The sequence below is a fragment of the Haliotis cracherodii genome, unplaced genomic scaffold (genome assembly GCF_022045235.1).
Source record: "Haliotis cracherodii isolate W230 unplaced genomic scaffold, xgHalCrac1.p SCAF_1, whole genome shotgun sequence".
NCBI lineage: Eukaryota > Metazoa > Mollusca > Gastropoda > Lepetellida > Haliotidae > Haliotis > Haliotis cracherodii.
Genome location: NW_027266264.1, coordinates 80,085,720 through 80,112,739, shown reverse-complemented (window position 1 = coordinate 80,112,739; position 27,020 = coordinate 80,085,720). Strand labels below are relative to the sequence as shown.

The 27,020-nt window shown below is 43.6% G+C and overlaps 1 protein-coding gene across 1 annotated transcript in view; it reads right to left on the bottom strand.

Annotated features, from left to right (window-relative positions):
- LOC139457904 (uncharacterized) overlaps window positions 1-27,020 on the bottom strand; it is a 66,384-nt gene that overhangs the window by 23,412 nt on the left and 15,952 nt on the right. Inside the window, exons 2-4 of the mRNA XM_071239249.1 lie at window positions 17,083-17,230; window positions 15,838-16,183; window positions 13,046-13,454 (exon numbers count right to left, since the gene is read on the bottom strand). Of these exons, the coding sequence (XP_071095350.1) occupies window positions 13,046-13,454; window positions 15,838-16,183; window positions 17,083-17,230 (903 nt within the window). The remainder of the gene's footprint in view (window positions 1-13,045; window positions 13,455-15,837; window positions 16,184-17,082; window positions 17,231-27,020) is intronic.

Sequence of the window (27,020 nt, the reverse complement as noted above, 5' to 3'; positions counted from 1 at the left end):
TGGTTACATTGGTGTCTGCCGAACTGGGTTTTCGGGTATTGTTGACAAAACAAAGGATTATAATTGTTGTTAATCTGGAATTCGAACCCATGAATTCTGGTTGTTAAGGGGTACAACTGAGGTCCCGGTATGTTTATCGTGTAAGCAGTATTCAGAGCATGTGGAATTACAACCTTTACAGTATTACTACGTAGGTGTTGAAATTTGGGTAAAACACCTGTAATTGTTGTCAATGCGGAGACCTAGAAACAATTAAGTTCCACAGACCTCCATGCGTTACCTATTTGTAGAGACAAAAGGGGCCACTGAGAATTACTATCCCCTCTAAAACATTGAAATAATGGAAAAGAACACCAATGTTGAGAATACTTTTCTGTGTGTAAGTATGGCTTTAGACAGTGTACACATGGGCGAGTCTTCCACACGGCGACTACACTACTATACTCAACCATTAGACTAACCTACTATACTTAACCATTAGACTACCCTACTACACTTAACCATCAGACTAACCTACTATACTCAACCATTAGACTACCCTACTACACTCAACCATTAGACTACCCTACTACACATAACCATTAGACTACCCTACTACACTTAACCATCAGACTAACCTACTATACTCAACCATTAGACTACCCTACTACACTCAACCATTAGACTACCCTACTACACTTAACCATTAGACTACCCTTCAACACTTAACCATTAGACTACCCTACTACACTTAACCATTAGACTTCCCTACTACACTCAACCATTAGACTACCCTACTATACTCAACCATTAGACTACCCTACTACACTCAACCATTAGACTACCCTACTACACTCAACCATTAGACTACCCTACTATACTCAACCATTAGACTACTCTACTACACTTAACCATTAGACTACCCTTCTAACGGCAACTGATCTACAAACCAGACATTTTGGTTTCGCTGATCTATGGGTCAAATCACCATCAGACGAGGGTGTGGTGAACGGCCATCGGTCAACACGAAATGAGTTGGTTTCGTGGAGGGAAAATAGACACCAAATTGCCAGACGCATTGACAAGATTGCGTGTGAGCCAGTTTACAGTACTGGAGAGTCTGGGGCATGGAATTGGGAAATGTCCAGTTCACAGATCGTGAAGGCATCAGGTATAGCCAACAGATGATGGCTCTTACTCGACGGCTCTGTCACAACGTAAGCGTAATCCATATGTCCCCTTTTTAATTCTCACTTGTCGGGTCGGATCTCTTTTCCACACAAGGGAAGATTGACCACACTTCATTTGCAATATCGTAGAAGTAATATCACAAAAAAGTGCTGCATGGAAATTGTGAACGAGGTTTGTTTTCTTGTGGTCAGTAGAATCGCGCCCATTGTGTAATCATGGCATATCTCTACAGTATGGGGGCGGTGGGGTAGCCTAGTGGTTAAAGCGGTCGCTCGTTACGCCAAAGGCCCGGGTTCGATTCCCACATGGGTACAATATGGAATATTGCTAAAAGCGGCGTGAAACCATACTCACTCACTCACTCTCTACAGTAAGCTACCCTACAACAAGTCGATGGGCAAACCCTTTCCCAACCGTCGCGCGATTAACGATTGGTCTAGGGAGTGAATACTGCGTCACGTCACTTCAGCACGACTGCAGCAGTCCTTCGCGTTTCTTTCTTCACTCACGTTGGGCGGTGGGTAGCCTAGTGGTTAAAGCATTGGCTCTTCACGCCGCGGGCCCGGGTTCGTTCCCCACGTGGGCATTTCTTCTGTCCCGCGCCGTGATATTTATATTCAATAAGTGCTAGACGCGGCGTAAAAGCATGCTCACTCGCTTTTCAGGCAAGTTGGCGGCCCGGGTGCTGAAACAAGGACACCCAGTCGAACTTTGGACATTCATGCTGTAATTAAGAGTTAAGAAGTTAACACTTATAATCCTCAGCATGCACAGACCAAGTAATGAGCTAGTCTATCGTGACGACCGCCCCGCTCTTGTCTTTGCCATGTGTTGTTGCATATGATAGAACCTATGATAAATGACTCTTTGTAATGGTTGACTAACCAGGCCACACACCGTCGATTAGCCACGAGGGTGAGGATATGAAAAAGAAATATTACTGACTTTCGATATGGGGAAGCTTACGTTTCTCTACATCTGGTGTTGGGTTACGGGTTCATAATAGACTCTTGCTTAAGTGCTTATTTAACCGCTACTTAAAAGGAAAACGTAAACTACCTCACTGGCTCTCAGTAAAAAATGTTTTAACCAATGTGTTGATTCGGTTGTAAGGGTGATTCTGAGGCAGTCATGTTCTTAATGGACAACAAAACTTATTTAAACTTTTAAAAATATATATCTGGCTTCAAAATAAAATGCGATAAAAACACGGACAAACATACATAAACTTAATTTCAACTTTGTTTATCAGTTATTATTCAATACAGTTTTAGCGTAAGAACTAAAACATTCCGTATGTTCATATTCGTTAATTGAATAAATTCTGTTTCCGTTCCGTATACATGTACTGTATAACCTAGGTTATTAAAAACATCAGATTTGTGTTAATCCTTTATTTCTATTAAAAGAGGTTTAAACGGTTAACAGATTATGTAATAATAAACTGATTGCACATTGCTAGTACATAAACACTGAATTACAGAAGGAATTTCCCTGTACGAATTCTCTCGGAACAGCCGGTGAGGTCTAACTCACAGTAATGGCAAACCTCCACACAATGCGCACACTTGTATTTTCTTGAAATGCAAAACAAATGATTCCTCTCGGTGTAAATTCCTTGTATATGTTGGGCGGATCCACGTGTTTACTATCGTCCATGTTGTTGTGTCGTGGGGGACATTAGCAAGCTTGTGATACTGAATGGGAAGGGTTTCCGGAGAAAAAAAGGTATTTCTATAAATTAGGGGCCCCTTGTTTCAGGCAGGGGGTGCGGTGCCGTGCTTCCCATCAAGACCAGCACGTGGGCACCATGCGGGGACAGTCACGTGTCTTATTACCTCAGTGGGGTCATTATGAACATTGGGTTTTTTATGTGGATGTCTCGATCATGTGGGTGTCGTTTACATGGTGCCACGTGCACTGGGGAATTGGTATACACCGTGGTCATCTTAAGGAAAAGAAATAACTTTACGGTTATATTTAGTAGTTTAAACATCAAATGTAAGTATGGTAAGTTGCATTGGAAATTTGTTATCAACAGGTCCTCACTAACACTAACGCCATTTGTATGATCATGAACACCCCCCCCCCCCCCCCCCCCACACACACACACACCCGCACACCCACACCCACGCATCCCACCCCACCACCACTCCCCTCAAGCCTGACCCCCAGTATCGCCACTCCCTAGCCGACGCTCTTCTGTGATAAGATCACATACGACAAATACACATGGGATTGTGTTTTTGAAAGTACGTACAGTCGTATTCAAGTATGCACGGAACGGACACATGCCATAATGCAATAAAATTTTTGAATTGTTGATATTCCACGTATCGGTTACTCAGCGTTATATGCATGGGTTATAACGGGGACATTCATGACGTTACATAGTGGCCCATGCTATTTGATAGGGTAGTATTCCCACATGCAGTGTAAGTACGATATTGTTTTCGGTCCTGATCCAGCTCTTTCTGAATGACTTTGATTGATATAAGTATACTGTGAGTACTGTAGATACATCTAGAGCTATATACTCTTTGGTTGTAGCACGGGAATAGCCCTGTACGGGGCATTGGGTAACTACAAAGAAGTAGTCGTTATGAGAAGCAGTTCAAGTGTCTTCCTGCTGCAGGCGACAATTGTCGCCTCTCCCTTCAAACGTCAGGAACAGCAGTGACAGGATGTCGTGTTAAACAGGGGGCAATAGTAAGGTAATAAAGAAAGCCAAGTAATTCTCAGAGACAGGCCCCTTCATCCAGTCATTTCTTGCTTATTTCAATCTTGTGTCTGTTAGAAAAGCGGTTTTGTGAGTTCAATGAGAGCATTTTCTGGTGTTTTCCAAGCCCCGCCACTCAACAAGTGTGACTCCAATACCATAGTGCCACAGCGTCCCCACCCCAAGCTTACAACACAATGTGGCAATCGCTTTCTCGCACCAGGACCGGGGATTGTATTGAAAAACATTCTTAAGTCTTTTCATTGGCGCTTTCAGCTTGATACAACCCTATATTATTATTTCTTTGTGCTTTGTCCCGACTTCGGAAGGGGCGGACGACGAGGTTTTGTGTGATATTCGCTACAGTAAGAGGCAATATCAGCCTGGTCTTAAGCCCCTCACGCGACAATAGGACTTCTTCTCGACCATCGGACCAGCAACCTTCGAGAGCTAGACCCCACTACTTCACCCCACACAGTATTTGTTACCAATTGTAGCAGATTTTTAAGATTCTTGGCCTTCGAACAGATCACCGAGCGATGTCAACAACGGCTTTTCTTACCGGCTCCGACGAGTCTGAGAGACCTGAAGAAGACGAGGTGGCTATTGTCGCCCGTCCTGATGAGCTGGGTACAAGGAACAAAAGACTCCACTTCACCATTGGCCGTTTACACAAGCCAGTACCCCGTGAAGCTCTGCGCGGCACGTTCACACATAAGACAGACTTATTTTGTTATTTTTTATTGACTGGCCTCACATGCAATTCTCTTGTGTAAGCTGGTTTCATGAACATTGATCATGACGCAACAAATACGCTATCCAGGTATAGAGATTACGTCCTTCATCAATGAAAAAATGGTCTTTGAAATTTCACCCCCTTCCCGACATATAAACTTTACATATGTATCAGGATTCTGTTAAGTTTGACAATTTGTTGGGTGAGAATCTTTTTATAATATTTCGTGCCACAGTCGTTATCTAGGAGATTAGGAGAGTGTAGGAAACGCGGGTTTACACGACGTTGTGTTTTGTGGTCGCCATGCAATACACTTGTCTCAGTTCTGTCGCTGTAATCGAGATGGTTCCTTTCTCGCAATTTTCAAAACCTATATGATAATGCAGGGCACTGTGGCAACCTTGATGCATGTTTATCTAAGGCAGGAAGGAGGCGCATTGCGGAAAAAAAACTAACAATGCCGTCATATCACTTCTAGCGCGTGGTGATGAGTTGAAATACACAACACATAAAAAAATAAATAGACAATGAACAAGACAAGGGTGTGCAATTTTAACCTTTTTGAATGTTTTCCCAACAAATTCCCACGTGAAGATAACGTGAGAATTCAGGTTTGTTCATGCACGTGGAATCAGCCAATCACTGCTACATTGAAACCCCCGTCAGTCCGGACCCTGCGGTCATATTTCATGCACGAAATGCCGAAATTCAAATAATTTCAAACCACTTTCAGTAGTAGTAGAGCTGTTCACGACGCATTTAACAATATTCTAGCTAGAAATGGGCTTTGCACTTTGTACCAATGTGGGGAATCGATCACGTGACGGACTAAAGCTTTGTCAGCTAGGCTCCCTACAGCCTCGAAAGCGATTTGAACAGGCGAGGTTATATTCCAGGATATTATGTCCATTGTCTGGCTGCATTTGGCGTTTGTTCGAGTTCACCTGACTGGAAGATCCACTGTACCCCTGCTTGTCGTAAGACCTGAGTCGAAGGTCCCCTCTATCCCCGCTTGTCGTAGGACCTGACTGAAAGGTCCCCTCTATTTCTGCTTGTCGTAAGACCTGACTGAAAGGTCCCCTCTATCCCTGCTTGTCGTAAGACCTGACTGAAAGGTCCCCTCTATCCCTGCTTGTCGTAAGCCCTGACTGAAAGGTTCCCTCTATCCCCGCTTGTCGTAAGACCTGACTGGAAGGTTCCCTCTATCCCCGCTTGTCGTAAGACCTGACTGAAAGGTCCCCTCTATTCCTGCTTGTCGTAGGACCTGACTAAAAGGTCCCCTCTATCCCCGCTTGTCGTAAGACCTGACTGAAAGGTCCCCTCTATTCCTGCTTGTCGTAGGACCTGACTAAAAGGTCCCCTCTATTCCTGCTTGTCGTAAGATCTGACTGAAAGGTCCCCTCTATTCCTGCTTGTCGTAAGACCTCACTGAAAGGTTCACTGTATCCCTGCTTGAAAGACCCGACTGAGCTGAGAATCGGATGGTTATGACGTGTGATCCGGCTGACTGTAGTGTCATCGTTCCTACGGCGAGGTCTTAGCTCATGCCTGCAAATACTGGTAATTTGTCTGACAAAAGGGTTTTGTCGATTTTAACTGGTTGACCTTTATTATCGTCGCCTTCACCCGACGGATGGACCGCTGGGCTCACCTTGCAACTAATGACTACTATCCTCGAGGCTTGATTATGAACAAACCGTCATGATTTAGCTGGAATATGGAAATACTTCAAGATATATGGCATATGTATCACACATGAAGATGTGAAATGTACAAGTCTTTATGTGGAAAAAATATGTATTACATCTTCTAAGAACCTTCTTTCAGTCTCTATCGTTGATGGATGTCTTCTGGTCAGGTGTCAAGGTGTCACTTCCGGGTATTTTTGTAACCTACAGGGATATGCAAAGTCTATTTGACAGTAAAAAAATAATGTTAAACGACAACAAACCAAAAATGAAACTGACACCATCATAATACACAAGTTATCATTCAACGTATTGATAAAATCAAAAGTTGACGCAGATCCAAATTTGGTAACTTCTGCTAAAACACAATAAAATGTAATTCACAGCTAGGAATCATTCATAATAAAAAGAATGAATTATCGTTAATTAATTCAACGACCACATAACCAGTATTGCGACTTCTAAGACACTTGAATTAGGATGCTGTTCTACTAAAATCTCTCATAATCCCAGATTTCACAGACGGACCTTTTCAAGTTGGTGGTGAACATTTAAGATGAAGGAAAGTCGTTAGCTGGAACACTAATCCCCAGGGCGTGTGATCTGGTCCTATTTCTCTTAACACGCTTTATCATGTTTTAGTTTTATTGACAAAACGTGGTCACCAATAGGCCGAGTGCAGGCTCCACGCATCGCTTGTCCAGGAGAAACGGCGTAATCTGGAGTTACGTAAACGCCACGTCACACCGTGTCGCTGACCCCTTTCAAAACAATTTGTTTTCTCAAATTAGGGAAGTGGGCTATGGAGAGAAATATTTTCTTAATCCGACTAGGGAGCTCCGCGGCTTTTAAGGTATAGCGTTTTAGATTAATGGATCTAACAGTAGCTTCGCGTCACAAAGCAGAACTCTGTATTGCTCGCGGCAGTTTAGTCGCTGTAAGGAAAGTGCCTGCTCTGGTGGTTGGGTGTTATGCCATCAATGGCTAAAGCGCTACTTGGTTGTTGCATGAAATAACGTCATCCGCTCGCGTCACGTCATCGGCACATTGTCAAAGACTTTAAGCTACCGTTTGTAAATATTGTACAAAGTGTGTCAGATCCTTCTTACTCAATCGTCGTCTTTCAGCGTGACGTAATAACGTCACACGATATTTATCGGCCATCATGTTAAGAAACTTGGGTGTTAAGATGCCTTGGTGTTTATGACACGTGTCGCCTGCTGTCCACAAGTATATCAGTACTTAATTCAGAAACTCGTCATGGTAGGTCTACACACATCTGGTTGCCTTGGGTGTAAACTAGAAACATCACAATTTCAAAATGACAAAGACTGATATTATTGAAATATGGTATCAAGTTTAGATGCTGTCTTTGGTATTTTTAGAATATGTCTGTGTTGGGAACCTTTTGCAGGTATATCGGTGGATGCGTAAATATGTTAATAAGAATAGGTGTATCCTTAGTGCCTTCTGTTTATGTTTAAGTGGAGTTTCCTCCAAAGCAGCACACCAATTATAGTGGTTCGAATCCCCAGATTGGTACAACCCATTCTATGTGGAACCTGGCTTAATATAGCTGGAATCTTGATGGTATACAGTCGCACTGTTTCATTAACGTTTTCATTTATGTAAGGCAGCCATCAGTACTATCAGTGACAATGAAATAGTTGAACCTAGGGACTTCGGGGCACAAACGCTCCAATGTACGGCATCGTCATGTGCGTAGGTCGGACTACGATGGATCGAGTGGTTACATCGTGTACCCCGACGGCGCTGATCGTTCTTCATTTCATCAACCACTCGTTTGCTGATACAGATCGCTGTGATACAGCTATAACATTGTTAACTGCGGCATAAACTAAAATTCACTCCCCAACGTTCCTTACATATCTGTACCTTTTTCCATGCAGTGTATGCAAGAGGCACCCATAGTGCGTGTATACAGTCTGTAACCTGAAATATTGCAACACTGTACCGCAATATATGTCTCCCAACATCGTCAGTATTTGTTTCTAGAACTTAACAATTAAGGGCAACATTTGACATCATGGCGAGCTTTGATTGACTTTCATTGCACAGGCGGATCCAGAGTAGGGGGTGGGGGGAGTCTAGGGCATCCGGCGTATATATTCCATGCTATTAATTTAAGAAATGATAAGATGATTGATTTAAACAATTAGAAATCAATATGTCCACCCACTATCCACAAAGATGTGTACTATAGGTGTATTGCCTTTCAGTATTTCTGTAAGAAAGATTGATTGATTGACTTCTTAGTTTGGAGTTCTCAATGGGGTAAAGAAAACAACGTTTGTGTTCTTGACCAAGAGACCATTTATTGCGGATGCTGTTTAAATGATACACATTTCTGTGGATGTAAATGTTCGGAAAGAGCTCAGACATCTTTCTAGTAATTGAGGATTGAAATCGATTTTTCCGAAACTGATGACAGAGGAAAGGGGAATTTCTGTTGTAATGATATCACTTACACCTTGAGGAAAATGTTTTGGCTTGACGTGAAAGAAAACGCCTGACATTTTGTCTTGGTAATCTGTAATATCCTCAACGTTTTGAAGACGCTGTCGTGTCGTCTGCACACTGCTTCCCGCCAAAACAAACAACTGTCTACCACCCGACCGTACATAAAGCAAAGCCGGTGTTTTCAAGGTGTCGGGTTACCCGGAACTTGGCGCATGTCAACAACCGCTGACACTGTACACACAAAATGATGACGTAACACACAAGCCGTCATAAAGGAAAAGAATGGACGTCTCGGGATCCCTTTCATCCATGGCCTGTATCAACTTTAAAAGAGGATAGACAAGAGATGATGGATGCGCATCGTGTGGTGGAATGTAGCAATGGTTAGAACAGCCTGCCCGACGTCTAATGAACGTACCGTCTGAACTGATCCTGGTGTCATTTTACGTCAGGGGTAATAAGGGTGTTTGGCCCAAGTGGACTCATATTTGATTAGACCCTAATACCCGCCCGATACGCCTCCCTGGGTGACATCTTGTTAAGGGTCAGCGTTGCACCAGGTTTAAATAAACTCGTCAAGGTATTTACTGACAGTTTCCGCTTTCAGAATGGTCCGAGGACTGTCACCACGAGACACAGGCCAGGCTGTGGTAGAACATGTAGTTGATGGGATAAAGTGGTGGAATAACAGCCGCCTTATTAAGGTCGCTTGCGTTAGATTGACATAGGGAAAAATAATATTATGCAATGTTAATATGATATGAGGCTGATATTATGGATGTTGATTTATTCGAAAGACTTATCTGCAAGATATGACTGATGCATATGCGACATTCTGTCTTCCAGAATTATGGCTGTGCAGCTGAAATGTGAGATTCTATAGTGTATTATACATTATTTTCATTACGGTTGGGTTGTTTATACAGATATGCTTTAACCATGATTGTTTGATATTTATGCGTAAACGTGGCTATTGGTGCTTAGGTAAGAACCCTTTTGCGTGGATTACGAGGTACATATATCATTTTGTATTCACTCCTGTGATGGAGAATGTTAACGGGCCACCCTATCCCCACCGATGGACTCGCTGTTCCTTTGTTTGTTTGTTGTTTAGCGCCGCACTCGGCAGTATTCCAGTTCCATATGACGGCAGTCTGAAAACAATCTGGACCAGACAATCCAGTGGTTGACTCCATGAGCCTCGATCCACCAACTGGGACACGATGACATGCATCAACCAAAACCTTGAGCCTGACCGCCCGATCCATTCAGTCGCCTCTTACGACAAGCATAGGCTGCCGAGGACCTGTATCATCCGAAGTCATCACGGGTCCGACTACACAGGCTCACTGCTCTCATGGTAGCCATGGACACGGGACATCTGATGACGGGAGCCAGATGATGACAACGATGATGCTCCAGTCCAGGAAGCAACTGACTTCTCCTCCTGTTATTCCTGAGATTTCTTTGACAGGTTGTTTGGGATTTGAGGGTATTTGTTTTGGAGCATGTCCAGTAAACGATTTATTTGATTTTGTATTTTGTGTAACCTTACGACAAATTTTATATCCTACATCAAGTGGTCTGCCCTTTTGGTTTTCTCAACCCCCAAATTGGCAATGGTTCAACATTCGCAACACAGGGTTTTTCTCGCCTATTTTATCTAGCGGCGGAGGATACTATTAGGATCTACTGCTACTACTTATTTCAGACCCGTGAAAGTTCCGGGGTAGAATAGGTCTTCCGCAACCCATGCTTGCCGTAAAAGGTGACTATGCTTGTCGTAAAAGGCGACTAACGGGATCGGGTGGTCAGGCTCGCTGACTTGGTTGATTCATGTCATCGATCCCAATTGCGTGGATCGATGCTCATGATATCAATCACTGGTCCAGATTTACAAACCGCCGTCATATAGCTGGAATATTGCTGAGTGTGGCGTTAAACAACAAACCAACCAACCAACTTATTTCAACCAGGGCACATCTACATCTGATGGTGCTGGTACAGCTATCCCTCCAAGGCGATGCAGAATCGTTGCTGGTACAGCTATCCCTCCAAGGCGATGCAAAATCGTTGCTGGTACAGCTATCCCTCCAAGGCGATGCAGAAGCGTTGCTGGTACAGCTATCCCTCCAAGGCGATGCAGAATCGTTGCTGGTACAGCTATCCCTCCAAGGCGATGCAGAAGCGTTGCTGGTACAGCTATACCTCCAAGGCGATGCAGAAGCGTTGCTGGTACAACTATCCCTCCAAGGCGATGCAGAAGCGTTGCTGGTACAACTATCCCTCCAAGGCGATGCAGAATCGTTGCTGGTACAGCTATACCTCCAAGGCGATGCAGAATCGTTGCTGGTACAGCTATCCCTCCTAGGTGATGCAGAATCGTTGCAGAAATCGTTGTTGGTTCAGCTATCCCTCCAAGGCGATGCAGAATCGAACAACCCCCCCCCCCCCTGCTATTTTGCCTTTTACGTGCAAAGGAATCTGCCTTCGGCGGATAATGGAGACTGGCCATTCTCTGGCGTTGACATTATATTCAGTTACAACGGCGAGCGATTCATAATGATCTCACTTTCTCAATAAATGTCTCACTGATTAAAAAGGCAATGAGGGGTTTGAAAGAACATGTATTACACAATGGGGTCATGAAGGTAGCGGGTGCATTAATAACCGACCTTGAACAGGCTTGTTTCTTGCGCAGTCGTTCAAAATATGACAAAATTCAATCATCCATCCACCACTGCAACACTAAAGAGATAACAAAGGTTTGGTAAAAACGTTGCCAGGGAATACAGCCTGGTTCGGGGTCATTTAGCCTGCAATAAACTGGGTGCATATAAAGTGTTTCACACGAGCGTTTACTCGGGGTGTTTAGAAACCTCCCAATTTCGACCCGCCGCACTGGGGTGGGCATCATTGGCGTTGGTCTCGCTGGCGAAAATGCCTCATTTCTATTTGGTTAAATAAAATATGAAGCCATTCAGGATACGACGACTACTTTTTAGGATCGTTATTACCTTTATGAGGTTAACTGATGTGGGAGAAGGTAGTTATATAATTTGTTAACACGCTCCTGTAATCACTGGGGCCTATTTGACAGGGATGTATAGCGCTATAACGCATGGACCATTACGCCGGAGTGATTTTTGTCTGCAGCACTATTATGTTGAGTATCCGTTTTGCGCTGTTATGTTTATACATTGTACTGAATATTCAATTTTTTATAATATTTGCGACATTTTCACATAAAAATATTGTATGGGTGTACACATACACACTTTTATGGTATTTATTCAGGGGGTTGAGATAATATTAGATATTTTAAAAATCTTTTTCGTTTGGAAATTCTTTTTGTATTTCTGGGCCATTACCCCCAAAGTACAAAGAAATGACAACCAATAATGTACAAGTTCTATGAGGTTTAGCCCTGTGGGGTTTCCGGGGCAGACTAGATCCCCAGCACGCCATGCTTGTTGAGTGTAGTCCGATGAAGAGGATGAACTGGTTACACAATGTGACCTGGCCGGTTGTGTGTAATTCGTGCCCAGGACCGATTAGTTACAGAGCGTCCTTATACAGCTGGAATGTTGCTGACAGCGGTGTAAAACAACATTCATTCATATGAGATGTCTCCCTCCTTTTACGCGAAGTATACTACATATATATTTGGTCAAAAGACCCGGGTAAGAATTCTTGAGGCGACTAACGGAATCAGGTGGTCAGGCTCTCTGACTTGGTTGATGCATGTCATCGTATCTCAATTGCGTGGATCGATGCTCATGGTGTCAATCACTTGATTGTCTGGTCCAGACTCGATTATTTACAGATCGCCGCCATATAGCTGGAATACTGCTGAGTGCGGTGTTAAACAACAAACAAACAAAGGTCCAGCCGATGATGGACATCAACTACCAACATATATACGATCTGTGAAAGCCCTATAGACAATTGATTAGTATTGCTAAAAGTGGAATCGTTGGGTTATCTAGTACGTTCAATACTGCTTTACCAAGGTTTGAGTGGACATAACAAAGTTCTATTCGGGCAAAAGGAAATATAAACCCATGTTTGATGGTGGCTAAAAATGAAAGATACAAGAAATTGTTATTCGCCGATGGTGATGTATTCGAAACAAGTATCATAGTTGTGTTTCTGATCTAAGGTTTGCAGCGTTTCGGCGACTGTTTCCAGCCCAGTAACATTTTGATAACGTTTGTAATTTTTTGTCCAATCCAATTTTCAAGTGTATACCTTCCTTTGCCCGGTAGTTTATCTTCACAGATACAGTTATTTGTTTGTTGAAGTTGATGATGAATTTGATGATGTCTGTGATTACGAATTTGATGATGGTGGTGATGATGAATGTGATGATGGTGGTGATGATGGTGGTGATGATGAATGTGATGATGGTGGTGATGATGAATGTGATGATGGTGTTGATGATGAATGTGATGATGGATGTGATGATGAATGTGATGATTGAGGTGATGATGAATTTAATGATGATGGTGATGATGAATTTAATGATGATGGTGATGATGAATGTGATGATGGTGTTGATGATGAATGTGATGATGGATGTGATGATTGAGGTGATGATGAATTTAATGATGGTGGTGATGATGAATTTGATGCTCGTGTTGATGATGAATTTGATGATCTGGTGATGATGAATTTGATGATGGTGGTGATGATGAATTTAATGATGGTGGTGATGAATTTGATGATGGTGGTTGTGATTATGGTGATTATGATTTTAATTAGGAGGGTTATGATCGATATGAATGTGATGATTATGGTGATGATGAATAAGTGCAGAATCTACAAACCGGACACATGAATTAAATCTGAGACGTAAGGAAAGCTAAAGTTTTAAACTCAACCACCCACTGTACGTTATTTTCAGAATAAGAAGGCTCAGAATATATAGCGTTGCTTTTGTATAAATGTAGCTTGGTGATTACACATCAGCCACATGATACGTCACATGACCTATACGTGGTCATGATGATGAGGATGATGTTGACTAAGAATTTAATGATGGTGGTGATGATGAATGTGGTGATGATGAATGTGATGATTGAGGTGATGATGAATTTAATGATGGTGGTGATGGTGAATTTGATGATGGTGGTGATGATGAATGTGATGATTGAGGTGATGATGAATTTAATGATGGCGGTGATGGTGAATTTGATGATGGTGGTGATGATGAATGTGATGATTGAGGTGATGATGAATTTAATGATGGTGGTGATGGTGAATTTTATGATGGTGGTGATGATGAATGTGATGATTGAGGTGATGATGAATTTAATAATGGTGGTGATGGTGAATTTGATGATGGTGGTGATATTGAATTTGATGATGGTGGTGATGACGAATTCAATGATGGTGGTGATGATGAATTTGATGATGTTGGTGATGATGAATGTAATGATGGTGGTGATGATGGTGGTTGTGATTATGATTTTAATTAGGAGGGTTATGATCAATATGAATGTGATGATTATGGTGATGATGAATAAGTGCAGAATCTACAAACTGGACACATGAATTAAATCTGAGACGTAAGGAAAGCTAAAGTTTTAACTCAACCACCTTATTTACGTTATTTTCAGAATAACAAGGTTCAGAATATATAGCGTTGCTTAAGTATAAATGTAGCTGGGTGATTACACATCAGCCACATGATACGTCACATGACCTATACGTGGTCAGGCAGGCGACGTTTACAAAGACACCACAGTCTTTGCCTCATGAGATCCAGCAATGGACACTGTTCCATCAAGCATGCGCTGATAGCGCGACCTCTATTTGTAGTTGTGCAGTAATGACGAGCGCCGTGCAACGTGATACACAAGTCAGTTTACAGGGGTTGTGGTTGAGATAGACTATATATTACTCGTAAATCGGGTGCACCTGATACATGGGGAGGGAGGTCCCACGAGGGGTGAGATGTGACCCCCCCCCCCCCCCCCCCCCCATCCTTCATCCCCCCTCGGAAGGGGAGGAAAGACTACATGTACGACACTGACAAAACGCTGGACAATATTCTTAAAACTGCGGTTGAATTTTAAAGGACGCTAGCGGGGAACCGTCTCTTGCTTCCCGTTCTCCCCACCCCTAGCTCGACATAGAGACGGCGCGTCGCTCTGAACCCCTTCTGTCTCCAAGCCTGAAAAGTTACACTCTAGCTTATTGCAGGCTTCCGCGCTTTGTGTATACGGGTGTAATCAGTCCGGCCCGACCGCAGCTCGGGTGTCGGGATACGCTCCTATCTCTATTCATGTGCTGGGCACATAGCATGCCGTTGCAAAATATCAACTAATCGCTTAATCCCCAGGGAGGCCTAGGTTTGTCTCTATGTCAGATGTAGGCAGGATATGGGAGGACGGTCGTGTAACAGAAAGAGGAGAGAGCTTCACGTGAAGTGTGTTCGTCACATGGGTAATTGGGCGTGTCCGATCCCGGCCACACCTCTCCTGTGGCACACGGTGGGGCGAGGACTGAAATACGGGGTTGAGGGAGTCATTCACCTCTGATTTATCTTGGCATGTCGCTTTTTGACTCTGTCACTGCCAATCAGAGACGAAATAATGAAGGTCCCAGCGACCATCACGAAGACTTGTTGATGCGTAGTGGCAGGTGGAGGGGGTGTTTGTGCTGCGACTACGTCTACTACTACCATGACGAGTAATATATACCAGGGAGTCTATATAGATAGTCTCCCTGTATACATACACATCATGAAATACTCAGCGAGTCAGCGAGTGAATATATTTGTAGTTATAGTCTATGGGACACCATGATTGTAGTTTGTTTGTTTGTTGCTTAATGCCGCACTCAGCAATATTCCAGCTGTATGACGAGGGTATGTAAATAATCGAATCTGAACCAGACAATCCAGTGATTGACATCATTAGCATCGATCCACGCAGTTGGGATACGATGACATGCATCAACCAAGTCACCGAGCCGGACCACCCTTTAGTCGCCTTTTACGACAAGCATGGGATGCTGAAGATCTACCGGATCTTCACGGGTCCCATGATTATAGTGACGAAGATGCTGATGGTAGTGTTGTTAGGCATGATGACGGTCGAGATGAAGTTGATGATGCTGAGGGTGGTGGTGGTGTTGATTGTGGTGATGATGATGGCGGTGATGACGTGATATAATAGCTGGTGGTGATGGATGTTGAGGATGATTGTGATGATGTTGAGAGGGTAGTGATGATGAGGATGATGATGGCGGTGTTGACGAAGCGTAATTGGTGATGGTGACGATGTTGAGGATGGTGATGGGGTTGATGATGATAATGACGCGGTATAATTGGCAGTGTTGGTGATAATGATAATAGCAGTGATGATGATGATGATGATGATGCTGTTGGTGTAAAGTGTTGATTTTCAAATTGAAACACTATGTTTACCCAGAATTATGTACGTTAAAGAATTATTATGTGAAACCAAAGAACAACCAACAAATTGTACGCAATCAACAATTGTATTACAAAATTAACTAGGTTTACAAATCAATACAAATTACTACGCAACAATTACAATGGCAGTACACAATAGAGTGGTAGTACACTATTCGATGGCAGAATCAAATACAGAACATGATGGCAGTGGTGATAGTGAATATGTCAGTGATAATAACATTCGCCTATCCGCAACAGTGGTCAAGCTTCCGAGATAGGCCCAGGCTGCGAATCCGGGATGATAAGTGGTCTTCACACAAAAGTTGGACTTGATGCAATGTCAGATGAAATGTGAGATAAAACAGGCACGCGCCCGCTCCACTTATATAGTCTAACTAGCTTCCAGCACTTTCCACACAGTGCCAGGCCAGTAAAGTGTCACTAGAACACCACCGAATATTTCATATGTTCCTAAAAGGCCTGATACCAATCCTTGCTATTCCTGAAGTTTACAGATAATAAGAGTATCTAAATGTAATAATTTCCCAACCACTGCTTACATTAAATAGTATTACATTCCTGACAACAAATCATTGTTCAAATACAGAGCAGTAAATTTCTACTGAATCTCAACAGAAACGATGTAATGCAGGTACAATCTTTGTTCAAGAATAAATTATTGCCTTATAACAGTGGTGATGATGGTAGTGGTGGTTTTGAGGGAGATGGTGATTATGGTAGTGATGATGACACGATTATAACGATGTCGACGACGACAATGGTGATGATGGTGTAGTATAAATGGTGATGCTGCTGCTTCTGATGATGATGGTGTGATAGAGGTGAAGTTAGTAGTGATGACGTGATGATGATGGCAGTGATGATGATGATGATGATGATGACGACGACGATGATGATGATGATGAAACTGCTAGGTCGAAGGTCTAAGCTGTCGAATGTAGATGTGGAAATACTCATTGTCCAGCGACAGCACTGCCAGCGTGTCGATGCTGCCGCAGACGCCGTGCCATCAACTCACACTCAATACCGTCCTTGTTCCAGAGATAAGTTTTTTTTCCCCGACTCTAGCAAGTAAGATTGGTTATGTTACAAATAACGCCATTAGCGATGTGACACAGAGGCAATGTCTTTAAGATTAATCTGAGCGTTGCGTGTGTAGATATAGGGCTGTACGTTCGATGTGCATGCGATTATGCAAATTGCAAATTTTAAAGTATTTCTTGAAATATTTAAAAGCCGGAATGAACGTAGTAATGGCTGGCCTATCGCACGGAGCAATGGCAATTACTAAATGCCCCTTTTCAATGTTCGTGTTTGGTACTCCTTACGAGATTTCTGATATGAATGGGCGTCAATCCTGCTGGGACTATTTTGATGTAAATTACTTGTGATTCCTCCGCGCCTCATCGCGGCGGGTTGCTCAATAATTGTTGTGAAGCGGTGCAAAGGTGATCGGATTTATTTCCATATAAGAATGGAAGAACGTCTGATCTGAGCAAGTTATGAAGAAATTGTTGTATGCCAGGATGATGAATGAGCGTGGCGCGCTTCTACAGCAGACTTAGTTATGGCGTCTCTCCACGGCAAAGTCGAAGGCACTGAACCGCACAGCATTAATCCACCTGTTGTGATCTCCCAGGTAACACTACACCATCTATTCTAATGCTCATCGCGCGCACATTAAACACACCAGCATGCATTGGGTCCATCAGGCGGTTCTACTAAAGTTTCGAATTGAACTATGCCCAACTTATCATGCGCCACCCCGCGGTGAAGATAGGAATTATCAAGAACGATAACTCTCTTATGGCTTAGAATGTTTGACATGCGCAACTGAGTGAACGTTGCGTCACTATCAACTAGAAACTGATGTGATTACTCAACTCATGTATCTGATACTGAAATCAGCACCGTCGGAGACTACTCCTGACGTTATGACTGAGTGAGTGAATGAGTATGGTTATACGCCGCTTTTAGCAATATTCGAGCAATATCACGGCGGGGGACACCAGAAATGGGGTTCACACATTGTACCCATGTCGGGAATCGAACCCGGGTCTTCGGCGTGACGAGCGAACGCTTTAACCACTAGGCTACCCGACCGCCCCCCGTGACGTTATGAGTACACGTGTTGACGTTTACAATCCTCCTCACCGACCCCCATCATCACGCCACAACAGCTACCACAACTACTACCTAAGGCAATAAGGCAATAATTATTAGTCTAGATAATAATTTCTAGATTATTTAGATAATAAGAACAACTTGTCTCTATAACAGACTAGACTCGACATATCCAGACTTGCCTATTAGGAGGAAAGAATGACTACACATCCATGGACTTTTCTTTCAGTACCGCCTTGGAGCAAAGCTACTACTACCACTACTAACCCCGCCATTCGACAATTGCTTGTTTTTCTTTTTAGTTGTTTTACGCAGCAATATTCCCTTTATATGACTGCGGTCTGTAAATAATAGAATCTGGACCAGACAATCCACTGATTGACCCATAGGACTATTGCAATTTCCACAGTTACAAAACACATATCATTTGCAACCATCATTATTACGAGTGACCTTAGTGGTCCACTGGTCTAAGGCGATACATCTACGCTACTTGCCTGGATCAGATTGAACGGGTTCGAATCCCAATTTGTACCTAATTTCGGACCATGCTCGTGGGTTTAATATATTTTAATGGTTATTATGAATCATCCCCACCACCACACGTGATAAGTCACGTGATCAGTTGCATGATGTGCGTGCAGCAAGGTGTTAACAACATGTCTGATCATCATTTCTCAATGATCTGGGGCTTGAGTAGAACCACAGCACCTCATGCTGGTCGTAAAAGCCGACATAAATGGGGATCGGGTGGTCAGGCTCTTTGACGTGGCTGGTCACAGGTCATCGTACCCCGACGTCACGTGTCATCGTTGCTCAAGGTCCAGGTTTGCCTGGTCCTGACTCGATTATTTACAAACATTTGTCAGAGAGTGAGTCTGGTTTTACTCCCCTTTTGGTAATATTCCAGCAATATCACGGCGGGGGACACCAGGGATGGGCTTCATACATTGTACCCATGTGGGGAATCGAACCCGAGCTCAGCGTGACGAACGAGGGATTAAACCACTTGGCTACCTCACAGCCACAAGACGCAGCTGTGAAAGAACTGGAAAATTGCTGACCGCGGCGTTAAACATTATTCACTTAATCGCTGATTAGCATGATTACACATGCAACATTTCACACTTGTTCGGCATTTGGTGCAAAAAATATCCAACACACACGTATCATACACTTTATTCCCCCGAGAGAGTAGCCCGACGCATCCATACAGTGATTATTGCATCATTTCCAGGAATAGGTCATACCCAGACAGTAGTCCCGATACTGACAAAGTAACAATAAAAAAAAACTCTGTCCCTTTAAAGTGATGAACCTTTGTCTGCTATTGGCATATCAGACATATTGATAGCTAAAAACACTCCTTCTCAAACTGCTCAGTCAACAAATGTGATGATTACGAAATCGTTAGCAATAATAGTTTCTTGCAACACAGAAATATATCCATTCCATCAACACAGATATATATATCCATTCCATCAGCAGAGAAACCTTCCTATCATCACACAAACAGCTCTGGCGATGCATGCATATCAAGCACCCTTCACATTCAAGGGAGACGGGGTCTGTCGTGAAGATTCGATAAAATATACAGGAATCTTTCTTATATAACTGTTTTGATAAGGATTAATGCCCAGTGTCCCGTACGCTACTCAAAGCGTGAATATCTACGCAAAGCATCTAACGACAAGGCTATGAATTCTTCCAGTGAGATCGTTATATGGCTGCAGACAAGATTCATCGCACCTAATGTGGGAAGAAGGGCCTCACAGGGAATTGGAAAACCCCTATCGTTCGTATCTGACTAAAGCATCTTCCGTTCTTGTCATCAATCGAATAAAACGCTATTCGGTATAATTGATGTAGATTTGAAGATGAGAAATGGCAGTGGCCTGTATAATCAATGGCGAATACGATAGACGGAACCGAGGCAGTCAGTCGTAGATTTCTTGGGATAATATACACTGAATGTATGAATGAAAAAATACGGCTTATGAAGTTATGGATTATTAACAACGCAGCCTAATGTTTATTTGATTGTGTTTGAGGTAATAAATCAGGAATACTCTCGAGGCAGAAACAAAATAAATGTTTTTTTTCTTTTGATATTATGAGTTTCAAACTTGTCATGTGAAACTTGCCGTTCTGGTGTTCTGATATGAATATTTTATTAGTCAAATTTAGTAAATCTCATGGGTGTAATAATATCGTCAATTGATACCATATTTTAGAATAGTTTTGAATTATACTTAAAGTTCTGAAACACTTGGTCAATTGTCAAATCTCGTGAGAACCGAATGAGATTTGACCACAGGTGTCTCCATGGGAAAATCAGGCCTTCCTGTTACTCACTCATGATATTGAACACATTAATGTAGATAACGCACGAAGTCGGGACAAACCGCCCGCAGCGCTCAGAAGGTGACAGGACACGAGTCCTTCACACTTGGTATGCAGGCTGTCATTCGCGCTAGTACAGGCTTATTCGCGGCTACAACACGTGGGACACATACGGTGGAGGGGCTTCTCCCTCAAGGGCCCCAAGCCTCAACAACAAATAAATAAAAGAAAGAAAATAAATCTTGAACCATGTGGCTATAATTTCATGTCAAAAATTCTATTGACAAGTTAATGCCGTGAAAGTGTCAATCGGACATGCTCGCGGCTAAAAGCCATGGCTCTCGGATCAATACTCTGATTGGTTTGATTGTGTTTTAGACTTGATAGGGGGGTGAGGTGAAACTTGTTGAGGGTGGGGGTATCGGGCACCTGCTGGAAAGGGGGTCCTAGGCATGTACGGGGATTACAATTTGCCGAGGATCAATAAAATAAATCAGTTAGATTTATGAGGGTATTGATGAAAGTGCTGTAGTGAAGTACAGGTGATTTGCTATTAAGATAAGCGCGTGTCCCAGCTTGGATATTTCACTCTACCACATGTATAGCTTGTCCCGAATATCACGAATGCCTTTCGAGTTGGACTGTTAAGTGCTTACTTGTGGACAATTCATGCACATAAAATCCTGATTTACCGCATTCAAAAAGGCGGCTGGCGTTTTACAAGAAATCCACCCTGTTTCTCCACTCAAAGCCAACTCTTTGAACAAATACATTACCCCTTGTTTCGTTTTAACCCGCTAAACACTTTTACATCTTTCCTAGGGAGAACGTAAGTCTCCGCCATGGTGGTAAAGAGTTGGGTAATGACGGGGTGATAGACAGGAATTTAGTATTCATGAGAAGGAATCTTAGTGTTAATTCTGTTTAAAGCTTTATGTAAATGGTGACATGAAATATCGACCTGTCTTCTAGAAGCGCATGGATATCATAAGAAAGGTACGCCATTGCTCTGGTCACCTTGTATTTCAAACGGATACATTATATAGCGCCATTGTCCAAATAGTATTCAAGCTAAAACTGTAAATGTTTGAATACAGGTTATGCTTGAGGTAAGTAAAAACCCGTTAAACCAGAGGACGCCGTTTCCATGGAAATCGTTCTGATTTACTTATAATGATTATGAATAACGATTCATGGTTACTGAGCAATGCCCTCCTGTAGTTACAAACACCTTCAAACCTATAATCCCACAAGGCGGCGTTTCATTTGATAACTTGACTCGTTTGACCTTTAATTATTTATTTCATTTAAAAAAATCTTTTAAAAAATATACGCAGGGAATTTGACAGTCCCTAATCTAACAAAGAAGTATCAGTGTTGCTTAGTCACCCTGATTTACCGCTGAGGAATCTCACGTGTATCCACGCAACGTAAGCAACGCCTAACATAATAATCCGATGGTAGTTTTATGGGCCCAATGCCTGTTCTCAGACTATAAGTTAGTTTTATATGGCAAGCCTAACCTCGAGTGGCCTCCCTTGACTGAACGGAACACCCGTGACATGAAATATCGACAAAAATAAGCCGGGTTCGGTCTATTAATCCGTATAACTCGCACACTTATTCCGCATCCGTTGCGTTAGTAGGCGGGTTGTAGCTACGTAGGATGGTTGGCTGTTGTATGTTAAGTTACCACGATCTTATCGTTAGATTAAAACGCCAAAGCCTTGGGGTATTATTACCTGTATCTCTGTCACGTGACTAGAATCAGTCAATACAAAATGGACGGTATGATCTGTAACTGCCGCTGAAAATTCAAAGTACTTACGACCGTCGTAGCCGAAGTACTTCACAGACTGGTTTCTTTGCATCTGTAAATGCGCCAAACAGACTGCGCAGTTATATGATAGAACCAGTTGAACTAAGAACCTTGCAATTACAACAAATAACCACAACTGCCGGTTTGTTCGTCAGGATTTCCGACGCTAAACTCGGCTTTCCAGACAGCTTGCTCTTCTCCGAGATCATCTGACGGGCTGTTGCACAACTCTGTACATCGCCTTCTCTCTGATCACAACGTTGCGGGTTCATCGTATTCAAGAATACCACGTTTGAGAAAATCTTTCACTTTGAAATGTGTTCTCCAAACAGCCGACTTGATGCTTGTGAAAGTGTTTATTCACGTGTGTTTGGCTGGCAATAAAAGACGCTGCTGTTAACGGACGACGGTCTCCGCAGCTGCGCTTCTCTCGCAATGTTTTTGTAGAAACAGTTAGCCGTCCCAGTTTGGAGTTCTGTGTTTTGGCAGATGGCGTAGAGCACACATCCCGACTGGGCCCCGTCTTGTCTTTCCCCACCAGCTCGGGATATGGTTCCGAGAATCCGATCTCAAGTCAAATATTTATTTGTCACGAGTTTCAGCTCATTCCGAGGGAGGAAGGAATCCGGATCGCCGTTTGACTTTTCAGGAGGTTTTTTTTCGCAACAGCTCATTACAATCGGCCGGTGCGCGCGCACATGTTTGTTGGGCTTAGCATGCAACAAAGCTTTGTTCTCTGAACGTTTCTCCAATTAAGTTCCACGTCAAAAACATGACAAGAACTTACGAAAATATAACTTTCATTTGAACATGGTACAAGCAGCTGGAACAGGCCTTGTCTTGATTGGAGGTTCCAGTTGTTGCCGCTTATTTGGAAGACATTACAGTTGATAGTACGCCTCTATTTAACATTCACTTGTGGTGTAGCTGAGTGTGGTGTAGTTATATACAATGTTCTGATCTCAAGACGTCACGTGATATGTCCATGAATTGCGATAAGGGAGTCATTATCAGTCAATAAATGCCTCCAATGCTGTCTTTCAATAATTATATAACAGACAGACAGACAGACATACGTCACCTTAGCCTGTAAATAATAGAATGCCCATATATACCAGTGGTTGATAACCCAGTACCCACAACACCATCGGGTACGATGACACATCAGTGAGCCAGATCACACATTGTAGACAGTCCACTCCCCAAAAACACGATCGGGGTACACACAAGCCAGCCAGATCACACATTGTAACCAGTACCCAACAACACAATCAGGGTACAATGTCACACCAGTCAGCCAGATCACACACTGTAACCAGTACCCAACAACACGACCGGGGTGTACCCAACAACACGATCAGGGTACACACCAGTCAGCCAGATCACACATTGTAACCAGTACCCAACACCCCGACCGGTGTACACAACAGTCAGCCAGATCACATAATGTAACCAGTACCCAACAACACGATCGGGGTACACACCAGTCAGCCAGATCACACATTGTAACCAGTACCCAACAACAAGATCGGGGTACAATGCCACACCAGTCAGCCAGATCACACAATGTAACCAGTTCCCAACAACACGATCGGGGTACACACCAGTCAGCCAGATCACACAATGTAACCAGTACCCAACAACACGATCGGAGTACACACCAGTCAGCCAGATCACACAATGTAACCAGTACCCAACAACACGATCGGAGTACACACCAGTCAGCCAGATCACACAATGTAACCAGTACCCAACAACACGATCGGAGTACACACCAGTCAGCCAGATCACACATTGTAACCAGTACCCAACAACACGATCGGAGTACACACCAGTCAGCCAGATCACACATTGTAACCAGTACCCAACAACACGACCGGGGTACAATGCCACACCAGTCAGTCAGATCACACATAGCAACCAGTACCCAACAACACGATACGGGTACAATGCCACACCAGTAAGCCAGATCACACATTGTAACCAGTACCCAACAACACGATCGGAGTACACACCAGTCACCCAGATCACACAATGTAACCAGTACCCAACAACACGATAGGGGTATATGCCACACAAGTCACCCAGATCACACATTGCAACCAGTACCCAACAACACGATAGGGGTACAATGCCACACCAGTCAGTCAGATCACACATAGCAACCAGTACCCAACAACACGATACGGGTACAATGCCACACCAGTTAGCCAGATCACACATTGTAACCAGTACCCAATAACACGATAGGGGTACAATGCCACACAAGTCAGCCAGATCACACATTGTAACCAGTACCCAATAACACGATAGGGGTACAATGCCACACAAGTCAGCCAGATCACACATTGTAACCAGTACCCAACATCCCGACCGGGGTACACACCAGTCAGCCATATCAAACATTGAAAACCAGTACCCAACAACACGATCGGCGTACACACCAGTCAGCCAGATCACACATTGCAACCAGTACCCAACAACACGATCGGGGTACAATGCCACAACAGTCAGCCAGATCACACATAGCAACCAGTACCCAACAACACGATAGGGGTATATGCCACACCAGTCACCCAGTTCACAAATTGTAACCAGTACCCAATAACACGATAGGGGTACAATGCCACACCAGTCACCCAGATCACACATTGTAACCAGTACCAAACAACACGATCGGGGTACATGCCACAACAGTCAGACAGATCACACATTGCAACCAGTACCCAAGAACACGATCGGGGTACATGCCACACCAGTGAGCCAGATCACACATTGTAACCAGTATCCAACAACACGATACGGGTACAATGCCACACCAGTCAGCCAGATCACACATTGTAACCAGTACCCAACAACACGATCGGGGTACACACCAGTCAGCCAGATCACACATTGTAACCAGTACCCAACAACACTATAGGGGTATATGACACATCAGTCAGACAGATCACACATTGTAACCAGTACCAAACAACACGATCAGGGTACACACCAGTCAGCCATATCACACATTGAAAACCAGTACCCAACAACACGATCGGCGTACACACCAGTCAGCCAGATCACACATTGCAACCAGTACCCAACAACAGGATCGGGGTACAATGCCACAACAGTCAGCCAGATCACACCTAGCAACCAGTACCCAACAACACGATAGGGGTATATGCCACACCAGTCACCCAGTTCACAAATTGTAACCAGTACCCAATAACACGATAGGGGTACAATGCCACACCAGTCACCCAGATCACACATTGTAACCAGTACCCAACAACACGATCGGGGTACATGCCACAACAGTCAGACAGATCACACATTGCAACCAGTACCCAAGAACACGATCGGGGTACATGCCACACCAGTGAGCCAGATCACACATTGTAACCAGTATCCAACAACACGATACGGGTACAATGCCACACCAGTCAGCCAGATCACACATTGTAACCAGTACCCAACAACACGATCGGGGTACACACCAGTCAGCCAGATCACACAATGTAACCAGTACCCAACAACACGATCGGAGTACACACCAGTCAGCCAGATCACACAATGTAACCAGTACCCAACAACACGATCGGAGTACACACCAGTCAGCCAGATCACACAATGTAACCAGTACCCAAGAACACGATCGGGGTACATGCCACACCAGTGAGCCAGATCACACATTGTAACCAGTATCCAACAACACGATACGGGTACAATGCCACACCAGTCACCCAGATCACACATTGCAACCAGTACCCAACAACACGATCGGAGTACACACCAGTCAGCCAGATCACACAATGTAACCAGTACCCAACAACACGATCGGAGTACACACCAGTCACCCAGATCACACATTGCAACCAGTACCCAACAACACGATCGGGGTACAATGCCACACCAGTCAGCCAGATCACACCTAGCAACCAGTACCCAACAACACGATAGGGGTACAATGCCACACCAGTTAGCCAGATCACACATTGTAACCAGTACCCAACATCCCGACCGGGGTACACACCAGTCAGCCATATCACACATTGAAAACCAGTACCCAACAACACGATCGGGGTACAATGCCACAACAGTCAGCCAGATCACACATAGCAACCAGTACCCAACAACACGATAGGGGTACAATGCCACACCAGTTAGCCAGATCACACATTGTAACCAGTACCCAACAACACGATAGGGGTATATGCCACACAAGTCACCCAGATCACACATAGTAACCAGTACCCAACAACACGATAGGGGTATATGCCACACAAGTCACCAAGATCACACATTGTAACCAGTACCCAATAACACGATAGGGGTACAATGCCACACCAGTCACCCAGATCACACATAGCAACCAGTACCCAACAACATGATCGGGGTACATGCCACACAAGTCACCCAGATCACACATTGTAACCAGTACCCAACAACACGATACGGGTACAATGCCACACCAGTCAGCCAGATCACACATTGTAACCAGTACC